General features: G+C 43.1%; 1 protein-coding gene across 1 annotated transcript in view; it reads left to right on the top strand.

Annotated features, from left to right (window-relative positions):
- Positions 1–18,326, top strand: part of LOC139379036 (DENN domain-containing protein 4C-like) — a 59,904-nt gene that overhangs the window by 9,216 nt on the left and 32,362 nt on the right. Inside the window, exon 2 of the mRNA XM_071121763.1 lies at positions 17,567–17,877. Coding sequence (XP_070977864.1) covers positions 17,579–17,877 — 299 coding nt within the window. The 5' untranslated portion in view covers positions 17,567–17,578. The remainder of the gene's footprint in view (positions 1–17,566; positions 17,878–18,326) is intronic.

The raw sequence follows: 18,326 nt of genomic DNA, 5'->3' as shown, positions 1-18,326 counted from the left end.
ATGAATGAGTGATGGTACAGAGCAGCATAGGCAAGATACAGTAGATGGTATCGAGTACAGTATGTACAAATGAGATGAGTATGTAAACAAAGTGGCATAGTTTAAAGTGGCTAGTGATACATGTATTACATAAGGATACAGTCGATGATATAGAGTACAGTAAATACGTATGCATATGAGATGAATAATGTAGGGTAAGTAACATTATATAAGGTAGCATTGTTTAAAGTGGCTAGTGATATATTTACATCATTTCCCATCAATTCCCATTATTAAAGTGGCTGGAGTTGAGTCAGTGTCAGTGTGTTGGCAGCAGTCACTCAGTGTTAGTGGTGGCTGTTTAACAGTCTGATGGCCTTGAGATAGAAGCTGTTTTTCAGTCTCTCGGTACAGCTTTGATGCACCTGTACTGACCTCGCCTTCTGGATGATAGCGGGGTGAACAGGCAGTGGCTCGGGTGGTTGATGTCCTTGATGATCTTTATGGCCTTCCTGTGACATCGGGTGGTGTAGGTGTCCTGGAGGGCAGGTAGTTTGCCCCCGGTGATGCGTTGTGCAGACCTCACTACCCTCTGGAGAGCCTTACGGTTGAGGGCGGTGCAGTTGCCATACCAGGCGGTGATACAGCCCGCCAGGATGCTCTCGATTATTCATCTGTAGAATTTTGTGAGTGCTTTTGGTGACAAGCCGAATTTCTTCAGCCTCCTGAGGTTGAAGAGGCTCTGCTGCGCCTTCTTCACGATGCTGTCTGTGTGAGTGGACCAATTCAGTTTGTCTGTGATGTGTATGCCGAGGAACTTAAAACTTGCTACCCTCTCCACTACTGTTCCATCGATGTGGATAGGGGGGTGTTCCCTCTGCTGTTTCCTGAAGTCCACAATCCACAAAGGTAAGAATCTCTGGATTAACTACCTAATGTTAGCTAAATGTTGTAATGAATAAATTGGCAAAATGTCTTAAATGGACAATTCTGTTAACTGTCTTGTGCAAGTTTTAAATCAACACAATACCTGTTAGCAAAGGTGTCAGCTAGAGATGACGTGCAGAAGCTTGCTGGGGATATATTGATAAGTCACCTTGTCCTAATGATTTACATGGTTATCAAATCATCACGCCAGGCTAAGCCTACACGAAACACAGCCCTTATTTTAAGTGATTTCAAATAACCAACTTCTCATCAAGATTTGATTATTTGAACCAACTGTGCAGTGCTTGGGCAAAAACCAGAACGTGCAGGACAGAGTTTTGGAAACCCTGTGTAATGTATTAGTCTTTACGTCGGACTGCACTTGGTTACCCAGAGCAGGGGAAAAAATATCAGGAGTTGAATCAGAGTTGAGTCAACATGTTGCTTGCACTGCAAAAACAGGTGGAGTGGAGTATGGAGTATGTTTTAATCACTCCTTTCCCCAGTCATGTGGGTTTTCACTCAGCTTCTTATTTTCCCATTCTGCTGGATGGCTGTGTTATTTTCTCCATCTACGTCTCCAGATTTGTTTTCCCTTTTTGCTGCAAATTGCAGATGAGGCTTATTGCCTCTGGCAAAGAGTTTCAATAAGCTATTCGACGTTGACCTCTTTACCTGCGCATCGGTGGAATTTTTGGCTGATTTGCTGCCTGTTATCCGTGTCTAGACTTGACAGTACATGCAGCTTTAGTGTTCCAAATGTGTCATGCATCAACACCTACAGCACCAGTCAAAAGTTATAGAACACCTACTCATTCCAGGGTTTTTATTTATTTTTACTATTTTCTACATTGTAGAATAATATTGAAGACATCAAAACAAACAATTAAATCACACATATGGAATCATGTAGTAACCAAAAAAGTGTTAAACAAATCAAAATATATTTGATATTCTTCAAAGTAGCCACCCTTTGCACACTTGGCATTCTCTCAACCAGCTTCATGAGGTAGTCGGCAGTATTGCATTTCAATTAACAGGGGCGGCCTTGTTAATTTGTTGATTTTCTTTCCTCCTTAATGCGTTTTGAGCCAATCCGTTGTGTTGTGACAAGGTAGTGGAGGTATACAGAAGATAGTCCTATTTGGTAAAAGACGAAGTCCATATTATGGCAAGAACAGCTCACATAAGCAAAGAGAAAGGACAGTCCATCGTTACTTTAAGACATGAAGGTGAGTCAATCTGGAAAATATCAAGAACTTTGAAAGTTTCTTCAAGTGCAGTCGCAAAAACTCTCAAGCGCTATGATGAATCTGGCTCTCATGAAGACCGCCACGTGAAAGGAAGACCCAGAGTTACCTCTGCTGCAGAGGATAAGTTCATTAGTTACCAGCCTCACAAATTGCAGCCCAAAGAAATGCTTCACAGAGTTCAAGTAACAGACACATCTCAACATCAACTGTTCAGAGACTGCGTGAATCAGGCCTTCATGGTCGAATTGCTGGAAAGAAACCGCAACTAAAGGACACCAATAAGAAGAGACTTGCTTGGGCCAAGAAGCACAAGCAATACACATTAGACTGTTAGATATCTGTCCTTTTTGTCCAAATGTGAGATTTTTGGTTCCAACCGCTGTCTTTGTGAGACGCAGAGTAGGTGAATGTATGATCCCTGCATGTGTAATGCATGGAGGTGCTTTGCTGGGGATTCTGTCAGTGATTTACTTAGAATTCAAGGCACACTTAACCAGCATGGTTACCACAGCAGTGATGGGCATAGTTTTCACTTAGTCCTGTTGAAAAACAAATGATACTAGGACTATGAACCAACACACCTCCAAGCTATTTGACCAAGAAGGAGAGTGATGGAGTGCTACATCAGATGATCTGGCCTCCACAATCACCTGACCTCAACCCAATTGAGATGGTTTGGGATGAGTTGGACCGCGGAGTGAAGAAAAAGCAGCCAACAAGTGCTCAGCGTATGTGGGAACGCCTTCAAGTCTGTTGGGAAAGCATTCCAGGTGAAGCTGGTTGAGAGAATGCCAAGAGTGTGCAAAGGGTGGCTACTTTGAAGAATGTAAAATAAAATATTTTTGAATTAGTTTAACACTTTTTGGTTACTTCATGATTCCATGTGTCATTTCCTAGTTGTGATGTCTTAACTATTATTCTACAATGTAGAAAATTGTCAAAATAAAGAAAAACCCTTGTAGGTGTGTCCAAACTTTTGACTTGTACTGTACATTTTGAATGTGTCGACCGTGTCCACAGTGTGTCCAGATTCCCTTTTCCCACGCTATATCAAGTGCCAGTATGCGTTCTATTAACGGTGGAATAGGCTAAATATGATAACACGACAATCACAACTGATGGCAGTAGCTAACTAGCCAGCTAACCTCTGTAGCTAGCTAGCAGGCAACGTTAAAGGGATAGCAAACGGGTTAGCAGAACTAGTCCCCCCCCCCCCCCCCCCATTTTTTTTCTCTAACAATTAGCTAGCTGGCTAGCATTTGAAGCAACGTTATAATGAAAAGGTGCCTCGGTCCCAAAAACGCATGTTTTTGGGAGACTTTTGGGAGGAGTGCTGATGACATCGGCCACTGGATGCGCTTTTGGTAGCCTAATTGTGTCCAGACTGAGGAGAAATCCGCACACAATGAATCCCTGCCCACCACCTGAAGTGGTCAGCCAGTTCTGAACATAATCAGACCACAAAGCAACTTTTGTGCACCTAGACCTGTCTTTTTCAATGAGAGCAGAAGTCACTTGTAAGTGTCAAGTGTAGACAAGACGGAGCTCTGAAGATCATTGAAGTCACTATTTGACTTCATTTTTATGTGTTGGGGGGGATTCCATCCGAATCAAAACAGGCAAACTCCCATTTCCTTTCAAATGGGAGTTTTGTTGCAACCTTGTCCCAGCTCTGTGGCGCAGACAGACACCACTCTGTGAAGACAGGTGGCAGGACCGCTGCTTTGCCACGAGCTCTAGGCAGACTATAACCATGGAGTGGCACTTGAGGGAGACATGGGTCCTGCACGATGGAGGTATTAGTCCAAGCTGTCACCAGATTGACGCAGGTTCTTACCATGTGTTTAGGGCAGGCTATATGTAATATGCTGTTGTATCTTGTATATGAAAGTATTTTGACCTATATTCAATCAACATCTATATCCTGATGTTATGGGGATGAGACGCATTATTCTTGTCTTTAAATAATGTAGTTTTGAATTAATTGTCAGAGCAATATTTTCTGTGTGAACTGGAATGAGCCTCAAGTTTATATGAATTGAATTGCTTTGCCCTCTCTCAGGACCCTCTGGATATTAGTTTGTGTTCTATTTGACTCCCTGGAGATATTGCTGAATCCTGTTTGAGTTCGCTCAAAAGTATTGTTTGATTATAGCACTGTGTAAATGGGAAGGAGATGGCTTACTAAATTGTGTAGGGTTTCAACTCTAACTTAGATTCATGAAACTAAGGCAATGGGATTCCTGTCATTGCAACCTATTGAAACTTTCTGTAAACCGTTATCGAGAGAGAAGCATCTTTTCTTTGGTAGGTGAACTCTGTTAGTTCCTTCTGTGATATGCTCGTATCTCTCTCACTAACTCTGTATGACAGGTGTGGTTGTGTATACAGTTGAAGTCAGAAGTTTACATACACTTAGGTTGGAGTCATTAAAACTCATTTTTCAACCACTCCACAAATTTCTTGTTAACAAACTATAGTTTTGGTAAGTCGGTTAGGACATCTACTTTGTGCATGACACAACTAATTTTTCCAACAATTGTGTACAGACAGATTATTTCACTTATAATTCACTGTATCACAATTCCAGTGGGTCAGAAGTTTACATACACTAAGTTGACTGTGCCTTTAAACAGCTTGGAAAATTCCAGAAAATTATGTCATGGCTTTAGAAGCTTCTGATAGGCTACTTGACATCATTTGAGTCAAGTGGAGGTGTACCTGTGGATGTATTTCAAGGCCTCCCTTCAAACTCAGTGCCTCTCTGCTTGACATCATGGGAAAATCTAAAGAAATCAGTCAAGACCTCAGAAAAAAAATTGTAGACCTCCACAAGTCTGGTTCATCCTTGGGAGCTATTTCCAAACGCCTGAGGGTAGGTACCGCGTTCATCTGTACAAACAATAGTACGCAAGTATAAACACCATGGGACCACGCACCCATCATACCGCTCAGGAAGGAGACTCGTTCTGTCTCCTAGAGATGAAAATACTTTGGTGCGAAAAGTGCGAATCAATCCCAAAACAACGGCAAAGGACCTTGCGAAGATTCTGGAGGAAACGGGTACAAAAGTATCTCTATCCACAGTAAAACGAGTCCTATATCGAAAGGCCACTCGGCAAGGAAGCCACAGCTCCAAACCCACCATAAAAAAGCCAGGCTACGGTTTGCAACTGCACATGGGGACAAAGATTGTACTTTTTGGAGAAATGTCCTCTGGTCTGATGAAAAAGAATTGAACTGTTTGGCCATAATGACCATTGTTATGTTTGGAGGAAAAAGGGGGATGCTTGCAAGCTGAAGAACACCATCCCAACGGTGAAGGACAGGGGTGGCAGCATCATGTTGTGGGGGTGCTTTGCTGCAGGAGGGAATGGTGCACTTCACAAAATAGATGGCAACATAAGGAAGGGAAATATGTGGATATATTGAAGCAACATCTCAAGACATCAGTCGGGAAGTTAAAGCTTGGTCGCAAATGGTTCTTCCAAATGGACAATGACCCCAAGCATACTTCCAAAGTTGTGGCAAAATGGCTGGACAACAAAGTCAAGGTATTGGAATGGCCATCACAAAGCCCTAACCTCAATCCTATAGAACATTTGTGGGCAAAACTGAAAAAGTGTGTGTGAGCAAGGAGGCCTACCAACTTGATTCCGTTACACCAGAACTGTCAGGAGGAATGGGCCAAAATTCACCCAACTTATTGTGGAAGGCTATCTGAAATGTCTGACCCAAGTTAAACAATTTAAAGGCAGTACACTCAATTCCCACTGGGAATGTGATGAAAGAAATAAAAGCTGAAATAAATAATTATTTCACATTCTTAAAATAAAGTGGTGATCCTAACTGACCTAAGACGGGGAAGTTTTACTAGGATTAAATGTCAGGAATTGTGAAAAACTGAGTTTAAATTTATTTGGCTAAGGTGTATGTAAACTTCTGACATCAACTGTATATGTGTCACTCACTGCCATTGCCATTCTCCTCAGACAAGCTGGTCCCCAGTCCCCACTGAATGGAGCTGCATGACGGGGGTTCTGATCTGCTGGAATAATTGAGACAAGGCTGTCTGCTATCCATGACGACACACAAGCCCCCATCCTTCCCCCCACAAGATCTAGCATCCATGGTGTTTTGTGTGACAGGAATGAGATCACTAACTGTGGGTGGGGGAGACCATTGGGGATGGAGTTAGGGGTGTTCCACTTTACAGCTCACACTGAAGGAAGGAACCACCTCAACCCTATAGATGAGGCTTTTTGCTCCTACTGCTTATTCCCTTGATTTGTGTAGATCTTGCTTAGAAGTTGACACGGTAATATCATAAACTTTATAAGAGTGCTGGGAAGGGGGATATATCGTACATACCGGTATGGATTTTTAAAATACGGTTAGGGGTGTAATGATTAACCAAACCGATGGTTCGATATGTATTGCGGTTTTTGGGTCACGTCTTGGTATTTCATTTTCCTGCTAACAGTTACTGTAGTTAATTTTTGTTTATTTAATAGCCATGTTTACATATTGATTTCACATGCATATTGCACTTTATTTTAGTGTTGAGTAATTGTGTGCTTCATTTAAGAAAATACAAAGTGGTGGTATTCCATATATGATCATGAGTCATATAATGCCTGATGAGAGCACCATCAGGAATATCAACCCTTTACCGTTTTCATTTAAGAAAAGACAAAGTGAAATATGTAAGGCTGACATTGTATAGGTCTATTCTATATTTTCTTACAAAGATAAAAATATGCGCACATGTGTGACTTTCATAAAGAGGGCGTGTCTTTCACAGTCCGGGGTAATGTAATGAATGGCCTGTCACTTAAGTATTTCGCCAAAGACCATACAGTATGAAGAAAGGCTTAAACTGCTTATCCAATAGAAATCCCCGATCACACTTGTTGGCAATGTCATGGCAATGTTGGCTAGCTAAACTCGTGCGGAGAAACCTCGGTTCCAAACGCGCCGAACTGCACATGTGCAGAATGTCAAATCAAAGGCTTTGATGTTTATGACGAAAATGTTTCAGTTTGTCATTTTCACAAGGTTGGAGTAATAACATGTTCAACTACTTAAGACATGGGCTCGAATCTAGTTTGTGCCTTTTTTAGATTTGGATTAAATGAACAACTAACGAATCATTTTACACTTCTCAATCCCGAACCCCGGCCTGTTCTGTTTGGTCAATTTTGCAAGCGTTCCCGGAAGTCTCGTGACGTCACACCTCGTAATTTAGAAATTCTGTGAGCGCTCTGTAACCCTGGAGGTCCATCAATCTGCAATTAAACGCAACACTGGGTGGATTGGCGAATTCATTGACAATTTGGGTTTTAGCTTGCTTATAGAGTGCGAGTACTACCTGTTTGCTGAAATGGGTACGAGCGGGCGAAGTTCGTAACGTGGCTCGGGCACTTACACGAGATGCTGAAACCCCCTATTCTCACCCACTGAGTGTGCGCGTTTCCACGTCTATAAATATACATATTGCTCTTGTAATTTCTTTGGTCCGTTCAGAATCAGCTGCGAAGGGCTGCTTGCATGCAAAGGGGAGACGTTGTTTTTTGCGTTTTAGTCTTTCTCCGGTGGTAGGGATACTGGGGTGATGTCGGCGTAAATGTGTCAACGTGTTTTGAGGTGTTGGCAGCTGCATATGATATTCTCGTTGAGCAGTGGTGACATACTATTTCAGTCCATTGTCGTTGTAATATACTGGGAATCCAAAATGTTCCCAAACTGGAGATTTAAGCCACGATGGAGAATCCTTGTGGTTTATTGACGTCATCATACAGAACTAGTTCCCGGCTGTGCCTCACAAAAGCACAGTTTGAAATACACCAATTTAAGATTTATAATTTTGATTACAACGTACACATAGGCTCTAGTTTTAATGGCGTAGACTGACATTTTTATTCAGTTAAGATTTATTGTCCATAGGCCTAATGTTTTTCTATTTCTATTTGTATTTATTCGGGCCCCCAGCGCGGACGGAACGGTTCGGTAAGGACACGTGTATCGTTACATCCCAAATGAACATCTAACACTATTTTGATACAGTGCTAAATTAAGTGAAGTTCTGCGCATTTGACTACTTTATTCTCCGCTTTGTCCTAATTTGGTTGAGTATAACACCAACATTGAGAAAGCCCATTTAACGACTTTGTTACCATTCTAAGTTCCACTACTACTCATACAACGTAATTAGAACTTTGATTATTCAGAAACATAAAATACAGTAAAGTTCTGCCAAAAATTAGAAACATATTTTGGCCATATCCCCTAGTAGGGAGAGATTTAGAGTGCTGTTCAAATTGGACATAAACTTGGCAGTTGGCACACCGTGTCCTGTTAAGGGTGCCACCCTAGTGCGTTTGTGTGTTGTGAGGGTTCCTAGAAAAGACCTCATCTGCCTGAGGGCCGTTGGACCAACGCTGCAGGCTTTGTCAGGTTTTCAAGTTGAGACCAGCGCCACAGCCAAAAAACATTACCTTTGCCTGGCCTCTCGTTCCCTGTGAATCGAGAGACTCGATGAATATATATATATATATATATATATATATATATATATATATATATATATATATTTAATTAATTAATTAATTAATTAATTAATTAATTTGGGTGTGAGGAACTGGCCAGCACGCCCCCTGGTTGACCAACGGCCAAAGAGGAAGGGAATTTCTGCCATATGGCTTACAACAGGACTGTGTTCTGAAGAGCACAATGTACGGAAATGTTTTGAAACAGAAAATGTGCGTTCTTATTGGACAAGTTCAGGTTGTGCCTCCATGTCGGAATGTTTTTTTTTTCTTGGGACATAGTCATTAGGGAACACCGTAGCAAAACGTTTTGCAGTCCAGGTTGGCCCTCCCTGTTTTTGTCATTTTTTTCCCCCCCTGTCTGTTTTGGTGTCTAATGAATACGACATGTGAAAGTTGGGTGAAAACAAGTGGTTTGAGTAGTGTTGGCACTTGATATGGCCCTCTGTTGCTCAGTCACACAGCCAGCATTGCGGAGACAGCGCTCCTATAGTAAAGGCCAAACAAATACAGTGTGACGCCCGAGTAGTTCAGCTCTGCCCCAGAGGTACACAGGAACAGGTTTTTGTTAGGGAGGGGCCATTTTTTTATGTTCACAACCTTTAGTGACTCGGGCTCACGTTACAACATTAGGAAAGACTAGTTAGAACAATGGACATTTCACAGACCAGTTCAATTCTCCATTATTATTATGATTATTATTATTTATTATTATTATTATGAACCTCTGCTTGATAATACTCGTATATTAATTTGTTTTATTAGCCTGAGGCCTGCGGTTGCTTTAGTCACTGTTTTGTCTCAACACATTTATTGCTGACTCATTTTATGTTGGTGTCAGATTGTTAAACGGTTAGTTCTGGCCACACAGTCTGATTGGCCGATGCCTCTTCCATGTTTCCCCGTAGTCTACACAGGCCGCTATCCTCACAAGACAAGATGGCGGAACGAGAATGGAGTCCATGCACGCTCATTTTTAATTTATAATAATCCATTTAACAGGTACTTTTATCCAAAGCGACATGTAGTCGTGTGTATACATTTTTTGTATGGGTGGCACCCGGGTATTGAACTCCCAATAGAATAAAAATCACATTTTATTGGTCTCTTACACATATTTAGCAGATGTTATTGCGGGTGTAGAGAGATGCTTTACAGCCATGCTCTACCAACTGAACCATACAGCACCATAAACCTCAAAGGCTTTTAGTTCAATCCCTACCTAAGCTATCTTTATTTGCTTTCCGGATGTTTAAAGTGGACTTTAAAACAGCCCTTCCCCGCTTTTATTTACTGTAGGCCTACATCTGAATTGAACTGTTTGTAGACCTCAGAGTGCATGTAGGGATACAGTCTCTGCGTGCCACCTTAAAGACCCACACCAGATTGATTTCCTGTGGCAACTCACCCCTGGTCAGATAGAATAACAACACGAGGCTGCCTGGCATTGTTGGGGATGCGTTGCCATGGCAGCGCCAGTGTTTGTCTACCCTGCGCAGTCTGCCCACAAAGAGAAGAACTTCTGCTTGTTCTTCTCTTATTGGAAGACTAGTTGTCAACACTTTGCAGTTGTGCCTCCTGATGAACAATGCTTATCTGTTCTGTTCACTAAAGTTTATTGCAGCGTACTGGCCGCCTACTTGTCGTCTTATTGGACTAGTGCAATATGTGAGTCATATCGTGTGTGTTCTGCGTAACTGTTGCATGACACACCTGACAAGGGCCTCTCTCTCAACGCTCTCTTTCTGTCTCTCACTGTCTCTTTCCTCTCTTTCCCTCTGTCTACTGGCGGAATTTGATCTGGCCCTAAGTGTCAGAAGGAGGCTCTTGGCATGGTGGATCAGGTTTTTGGCAGGCAGGCAGTACATCTCTCCGGATGTGTGGGTGTGGTGTGTGTTGGGGGTACTTTTCTAAGTGTAGGTGTTCAGCAGGTAATCCATTGTGCTGCAGAATTCCAAGCGATTGGTTTGGTTGAGAGTGCCGTTGTCGGGGAAACGGCGGTGGAGCTAATCACTTTGTCAGGACCCTGTGCTGAATACGAAGCTGTGATGATGCCTCTTATCCCGGGGGATAAAGGAAGTGTCATCCATACCAGACAGTGATTATAAAGGGTGATGTTTCCTCTGTTTAATTCCAGCGAAGGGTGTGTTTGATATGAGATGCTGTGTGCATTAGTTTACTTAGGCCGACACAAATTACATCACGACTTTGTTGTGGTTGTAGGTAGTTTTGGGGGATTTATTTTGTTCTGAGCCTTACAAGGTGCAGATTTATAGATTTGATGAATGCCAAACTGCTTTGGTATAATGGGGTGTTGGCAGTACAGTGTGTCTGTCTGTGTGCCTGTCTGCCTGTGTTGCTTGTTTATGTGAGGGAGCAGGCATCTGTGCCCACGCTGCCGGGAAGCTGGCATGGCCATGAATGAGTCATACCCCCCACTACTACTACTTCTACCACCTTAAAGGATGATCTGGAATAAGGGTTTGTTCTCGACTCCTGCTGGCACCACACTGACAGCTAGAGAACAAGGAGCTCTTTTTGTGTTAGTGGATGTTTGTGGTCTAACGTTAACTGTCTACCGTAAAAATGTTTTATACTCCGTGTATGAGTCGTCTTCAATAATTCAGTGAGATTGCGAACTAATCATTTGAGTTGTTAATTTTATTCAACATAAAATATGTACCAAAAGGCAATATGCTTTTTTTTAGTGGACTGTAAGTGGATTTTAGTGGCCTAACCCCCACACCTGGGCTGTATGGACAAATTCATATCACGATAAATTGACTAATTGATGGTATAATGATAAATGGAATGATGCGTTTTTAACATTAAGCTGTCCCACCTTTTTAAAAATTGTATTTCTCTTTACTACAACTAATTTTATGGTTGTAGCCATCAATTGTTCCATTAACAATCTGCCATTAGTCAACTTATTTCATTTAAAACTAAACTCTTCTCTAGTATAGGCTACTTATCTAATCGTAATGATCAGTGATCAGTGTCAATCATTTCTGGTTTACACAAACACACCTGCTGCTGCTACTCCTCGTGCTGCTACTACTACTACTACTACTACTAGTAGTGCTAGGCTGCTGCTACTACTACTACTACTAGTAGTGCTAGGCTGCTGCTGCTGCTACTACTACTACTAGTAGTGCTAGGCTGCTGCTGCTGCTACTACTACTACTAGTAGTAGTGCTAGGCTTCTACTACTAGTAGTAGTGCTAGGCTTCTACTACTAGTAGTAGTGCTAGGCTACTAGTAGTAGTGCTAGGCTACTAGTAGTAGTGCTAGGCTACTAGTAGTAGTAGTAGTGCTCGTTCTATGCATGATTTCCTGCAAGACAGTAATGTCAGTGTTCTGCCATGGCCAGCAAAGAACCCAGATCTCAATCCCATTGAGCACGTCTGGGACCTGTTTGGGCTTGGGTCATTCCCCCCAGAAATGTCCAGGAACTTGCAGGTGCCTTGGTGGAAGAGTGGGGTAACACCTCACAACAAGAACTGACAAATCTGGTGCAGTCCATGAGGAGGAGATGCACTGCAGTACTTTGTATCTGGTGTGGCCACCAGCTGCATTGACTGTTACTTTTGATTTTGACCACCTCTTTGTTCAGGGACACATTATTCCGTTTCTGTTAGTCACATGTCTGTGGAACTTGTTCAGTTTATGTCTGTTGTTGAATCTTGTAATGTTCATACCAATATTTACACGTTATGTTTGCTGAAAATCAACGCAGCTGACAGTGAGAGGACGTTTCTTTTACTACGACTGTTACTACTACGACTGCTACTAGTGCTGCTACTGCTGCTACCACGACGACTAGTGCTGCTGCTACTACTAGTGCTACTGCTGCTACTACTAGTGCTACTGCTGCTACTACTAGTGCTACTGCTGCTACTACTAGTGCTACTGCTGCTACTACTAGTGCTGCTGCTGCTACTACTAGTGCTGCTGCTGCTACTACTAGTGCTGCTGCTGCTACTACTAGTGCTGCTGCTGCTACTAGTGCTGCTGCTACTACTCGTGCTGCTGCTGCCACTACTACTACTGCTGCTACTGCTGCTACTACTGCTGCTACTGCTGCTACTAGTGCTAGTGCTGCTGCTACTAGTGCTAGTGCTACTAGTGCTGCTGCTACTACTACGACTAGTGCTGCTGCAACTACTGCTAAGTACTACTACTGCTGCTACTCCTGCTGCTGCTGCTACTACTACTCCTGCTCCTACTACTAGTGCTGCTGCTGCTACTAGTGCTGCTGCTGCTACTAGTGCTGCTGCTGCTACTAGTACTACTGTTACTACTATGACTAGTACTACTGCTACTAGTCCTGCAACGGCTACTGCCACTAGTGCTGATGCTGCTACTACAACTACTAGTGCTGCTACTAGTGCTGATGCTGCTACTACTGATGCTGCTACTACTACTACTACTACTAGTGCTGATGCTACTGCTACTACTAGAGCTGCTGCTGCTACTACTAGTGCTGATGCTGCTGCTACTACTACTAGTGCTGCTGCTGCTACTACTACTACTAGTGCTACTACTACTACTACTAGTGCTGCTACTACTACTAGTGCTGATGCTACTAGTGCTGATGCTACTAGTGCTGATGCTACTAGTGCTGATGCTACTAGTGCTGATGCTACTAGTGCTGATGCTACTAGTGCTGATGCTACTAGTGCTGATGCTACTAGTGCTAGTACTCCTGCTGCTACTACTGCAACTGCTACTACTATACTACTAGTGCTGCTACTACTACTGCTGCTGCTGCTACTACTACTGTAGTAGTGCTGCTACTACTGGTGCTGCTATTACTACTACTACTACTACTACTACTACTACTACTACTTAGCCTACTACTAAGTGATGCTTTTTGAAATCAAGTTCCTCCATACTGGCACCACATGGACAGTGCTAAAGAATGAGGGCCTCTGGGTCAAGGAATGAACACTGTCGGCTCTGCTGCTGACCCCTGACCTCTCATCAGCTAACATGAGCTTAGCACCTCAGGATAGCTTAGCTACGCATGGTGCTAAGGCTAGCACCCATCCACCCTAGCTCAATGCCAATTCATAGTTTAATTCTCAACACTCACCCCTATGTTCACTCTAAGGGATCAACACAGTGTCCTCAAACGGAGCTGACAGAGGTTCCAAAAAATTTGCTGCACAAATGTACATACAACTACGTGTAGAGCGACGCAAACGGTCCTCTGTCGGCTCTATTTGTGTAGACCCCTTTAGGCGTCAGACTCAGACAAACGTGACAACACACTTTGAGTGACAGCTGCTTGAATGAACAAGTCTAGAGGCTACTCTAAATAGGCGTATGCTTCTGGTCTAGTTATCATGACCGTGTGTCCCTAGTCCATCAATATTGATATTTTCATTGTCACAGGGCACTTGGCAAGCTGCTTTAAAAGCCCATTCAGGCTAGCCTCGTTAAGCTGTGGGTAATGCAATGTTATAACTTAGATGTTATGGCAAGATGTATTTAAATGGCTCAGTCCGTGTTAATTGAAACATATAGTATTGATTAGCTCTGAAACAAACAATACATCAGTCACTAAGTTTTGTGTTATGTTGCCATAGTGCAAAAACCTGTAAATTCAGCAGTTTTTTTTTTTGTGGGTGCGTTTACTTTGGCAGTCCAATTCTGATCTTTTTTTTCACTAATTGGTCTTTGACCAATCAGATCTGAAAAAGATCTGATGTGAATAGCACTGATGTGCTTTGTCAAAAGACCAATTAGTGGTCTTCAGATTTTTGATGTGAAATGTCTGACACTACTTTGAGAGAGCCAGACCCCTCTGCCTACGCATACACATCTAAAAAGTAACAAGACAAGTTGTTTTACAGTCACAAGTCCACTAACCACCACCAGACAAACACGGTCTCCGTGTCATAACGGAGCGTTTAGCTGGAACACATTTTATGGTGTGCTTTATTATATGGTAAACAATGTATTTAAAAAAAAAAAAAAAAGTCTTTCTTGACTCTGTTACCAGTGAGGTGTAACCATGGATACAATGGTTTAAATCTCTGCAGAAAGTAGGACCGTCAGTGCCTTATCTCTGTCTGCTATAGTGCACTGCATAGCATACTACGGGCTCTGTTGAATCAAGCTAACTCACTATCTGAATGGTGAAGGGGTTGGACGAACAACATATGTTTGGACGAACAAAGCACGTTCGGATTCATTTGGATGAGAACTTTGTTTAATGCGCAACGCGAAAAGAAACTTGCATGCATTTTGATTTGCACACACACAATCTCGGAAGTATTTTGGCCAAGATTCAATATCAGCCATGATCAGTACCCTGCATATGTCTCTATCCCATGATTTGGAAAGTACCACTAAGTAGGCACATGAGACATGAGACATTCAATAGCATGACAAACCCTCATGGTATGGAAGGAATGCTGGCTGGCTGTGGGTCTCTCCACCCCCCCCCCCCTCAGGAGATGGCCACGGGTAAGAGTGTTCTATGGGATGCATCTGTGTGCTCCTATGAGCCTGAGTGCCTGTCTGTCCCACTCACTCTCTCCATTGAGCTAGCCAAAGAGGAAGCCACTGTGTGCATATGTTGTCTGTCCCCCTTCCCTCACCATTTGGCCATGTAACGCTCCAGGGAACTTTTAGCATTTCCATTGTATTCTCCAACCAAACCCCATCAGAGGGGATGCCACCCCTCTCTCATTAATCAAAGAGTTTTTTATTGCCTGCCTTGTTTGTGGAAGCCCTCGATCTTTCACAAAACATGAAACTGTATTGTCTGGCTCTTGACCATGATGTAAGGCTTTGAGGGTGAAATCCAACAGGGATGCAGCACTCACTCTTGAGTCATGCTGAGAAATCAGTCTTTGATTAGCATACTGCGATGGTATCAAGTGTCTTACAGTAAGAGTGCTGATTTAGGATCAGTTTGGCCTTTTTTGATAACTCATAAAATTACATATGACGGGGGAATCTGATCCTAGTTCAGCACTCCTACGCTGAGATTGTTTATACAGAGCTGAGCTGTGTACCTCCTGATCTAAAATATTGCTCTTCGTTGAGTTGGTAGCAGTTCTGTTTATCCCTACACCTTTTTAGTGAGATAATTAAAGGCTGCTAAATCCAGAGGGATATCCTGAAACTCCCATTTTGACTTTGCTGCTGGTGAATAAAGAAACCCTGCTATGCTTCCCTCCCCAACCGCCTGAACCTCTTTCTTCCTCTGCTGCTCATGTTGCTACACGTGATGCACTGGATAACGTCTGACCTGGCAAGAACAAGGTCATGGTGCCGTGCTGAAAGTCTGAGACGGAGTTGATTTAAACACTATTATGAAGCCGGCTAAATTAAGTCCAGAGCCGTGTGCTCTTTCAGTTCAGAGGAGCCACGTTGCTCCTTTCTTCGTTCTGGCTCCTGCCCCATGCTGCAGCTGACTCCTGACTCACCACTGGAAAATGTCTCTTCCTGTGTGGGTCTCCGCTGCTTTCTTAGCTTTTCTTTCTTCTTAGACGGCCGTGTTGCTTCTTTATGCTATATTCTCCTTCCAAAGCCCAGTGTTTTTCTTGGACGTCTGAATAAGCCCTATTTGCACCACAGAGAACTCCTCCAATTGCTCCAAAGTGTATAAAGCAGTCCGTATTCAATGGGATCCCCACACTCTCACATGTCACATTATGCAAGATGATCTGGACTTACGCTGCCAAGTTATTTGAGGCTGTACCGTTGACAGTATTTATGCTTGTGTTTATCGTGCCCAGCCAATGGCTTGTTCAGCGATATGTTGAGGGATTTGAGTACCATGTAGACTATTATAAAAGTAATTGTTTTTTATACCCACAAAGAGAGAGCAGCTATGATAGTTGCCACCCCCTCTGAGTCAAACTTGTGTTGTAAATAACAGGTGTAAACTGCTTCCCAAGGATGCAGAGCGAAAAATAGTAACACAAGGAATAAATTGCACATGCTAATTACATATGCTAATTACTAAATATTTGCCATGGTGCTTATTACTGCTAATTGGTGAGTCATGTTACGTCTTCTACAGCCGGAACATCTGTTAAATCATCTCTGAGCTTTAGCATAGCGGTCCTTATTCTCCGGATGGTAACGTTTTATATCCCATGTGAAAAGAATAACAAGACTCCAATTCTTTAGTTTTCACAGAGCGTTTTTTTAAGACTTGTGTTTCGTCTTAATTTATGCTCACAGTGGATTCCACACTGCTCTGCTGCTCTCTTCTGCCTCTCCCAAGTCACGAAGCTCCTAACTTTCTCCGTGCCCCTTAGTCTGCGACCAGGAAGTGAACAAGTCCAGACATTCCTTAAATACATTAGGTACTTTATGGTGGGATGCTGTTCAGGCACTCACTTACTGTTAGACATATACAATCATATTAGGGATTCTACATATGCTGTTAGAATGAATCGGACTGTCCCATGGTGAAAGTGAGGTATAAATTGGCGATCGTTCCCATGTGACTTCCTCAGTACCATCTATAGGCTGTGTCCTAAAAGTAAACCTATTCCCTTTATGCTTTTAAAACCCTAATGGCAACCTATTGGGCTCCTGAGTGGCCTAAGGCACTGCATCTCAGTGCTTGAGGCATCACCACAGACACCCTGGTTCGATTGCAGGCTTTCTCACAACCGGCCGTGATTGGGAGTCCCATAGGGCGGCGCACAATTGGCCCGGTGTAGGCCGTCATTGTAAATAAGAATTTGTTCTTAACTGACCTGCCGAGTTAAATAAATATAAATATTCCCTACATAGTGCGCGTAGGCTGCGTCACAAATGGCACCCTAAGACCTAGGCTACATTCTCTGACCTCTATCCTCACCTTTTGCTCTTCTCTCTCCTCAGGCACGCCCAGTCATGATCGAGGACAAGGGTCACCGTGTGACCGACTACTTTGTGGTGGCCGGGCTGACCGACAAGTCCACGCCACTGGAGCAGGACCTGTCGGAGACCAAGTCCAGCGGGCCCAAGGCGCCCATCACTGACCTGGCTGTTATCAACAAGTCAGCGGGCGAGACGGTGCCGGAGGGCTTCACCTGCATCGAGAGCACCTACAGCGCACAGCAGGCCAACCTCAACCATGGCAGCCTTAAGAGCCCCGAGATATTTCTCTGCTACAAGAGGGGCCACGACAAGCCCCCGCTCATTGACATCGGGTGTGTGTGTGTGTGCTCTTCTGTGAACCCAAATGAGCTATTCAAAGTGTGTGAGCACCACACTAGTTAGTGTTACACAATGGTATCATTAGGGTTAACTCTAAAACAGGAAAGCCATAACCTCTAAGTTCCTTACTCGTCCTAATTAGACCAATTACCGGAGTAGTCATTTCTAATAAAGCTGCTAAGTACATCTAGTTTAATCAATTTCCACTGATAAGAGAGAAAATGGTCGTGAAATATTGCTTCTCGTGTATTATTGCGCTTTTGTGGACTAACCCTTGGTAATATGGTGCGTGCTTATGAGTGTAATGGGTTATATGCTAGATTTATTGAATGCATCCCAATTTGTGAAGTAAATCATTTCATTTTCAGGCACTTTTCCTTTTCTGTCTATTAGGGAAATAAGAGCACCCAATAATGTTGCATTTTGGAAGAGTGATGTCACC

Source organism: Oncorhynchus clarkii, chromosome 21, assembly GCF_045791955.1.
Source record: "Oncorhynchus clarkii lewisi isolate Uvic-CL-2024 chromosome 21, UVic_Ocla_1.0, whole genome shotgun sequence".
Classification (NCBI taxonomy): domain Eukaryota; kingdom Metazoa; phylum Chordata; class Actinopteri; order Salmoniformes; family Salmonidae; genus Oncorhynchus; species Oncorhynchus clarkii.
Note: the sequence above shows the minus strand (reverse complement) of the source record. Positions and strands in the feature narration are given on the sequence as shown.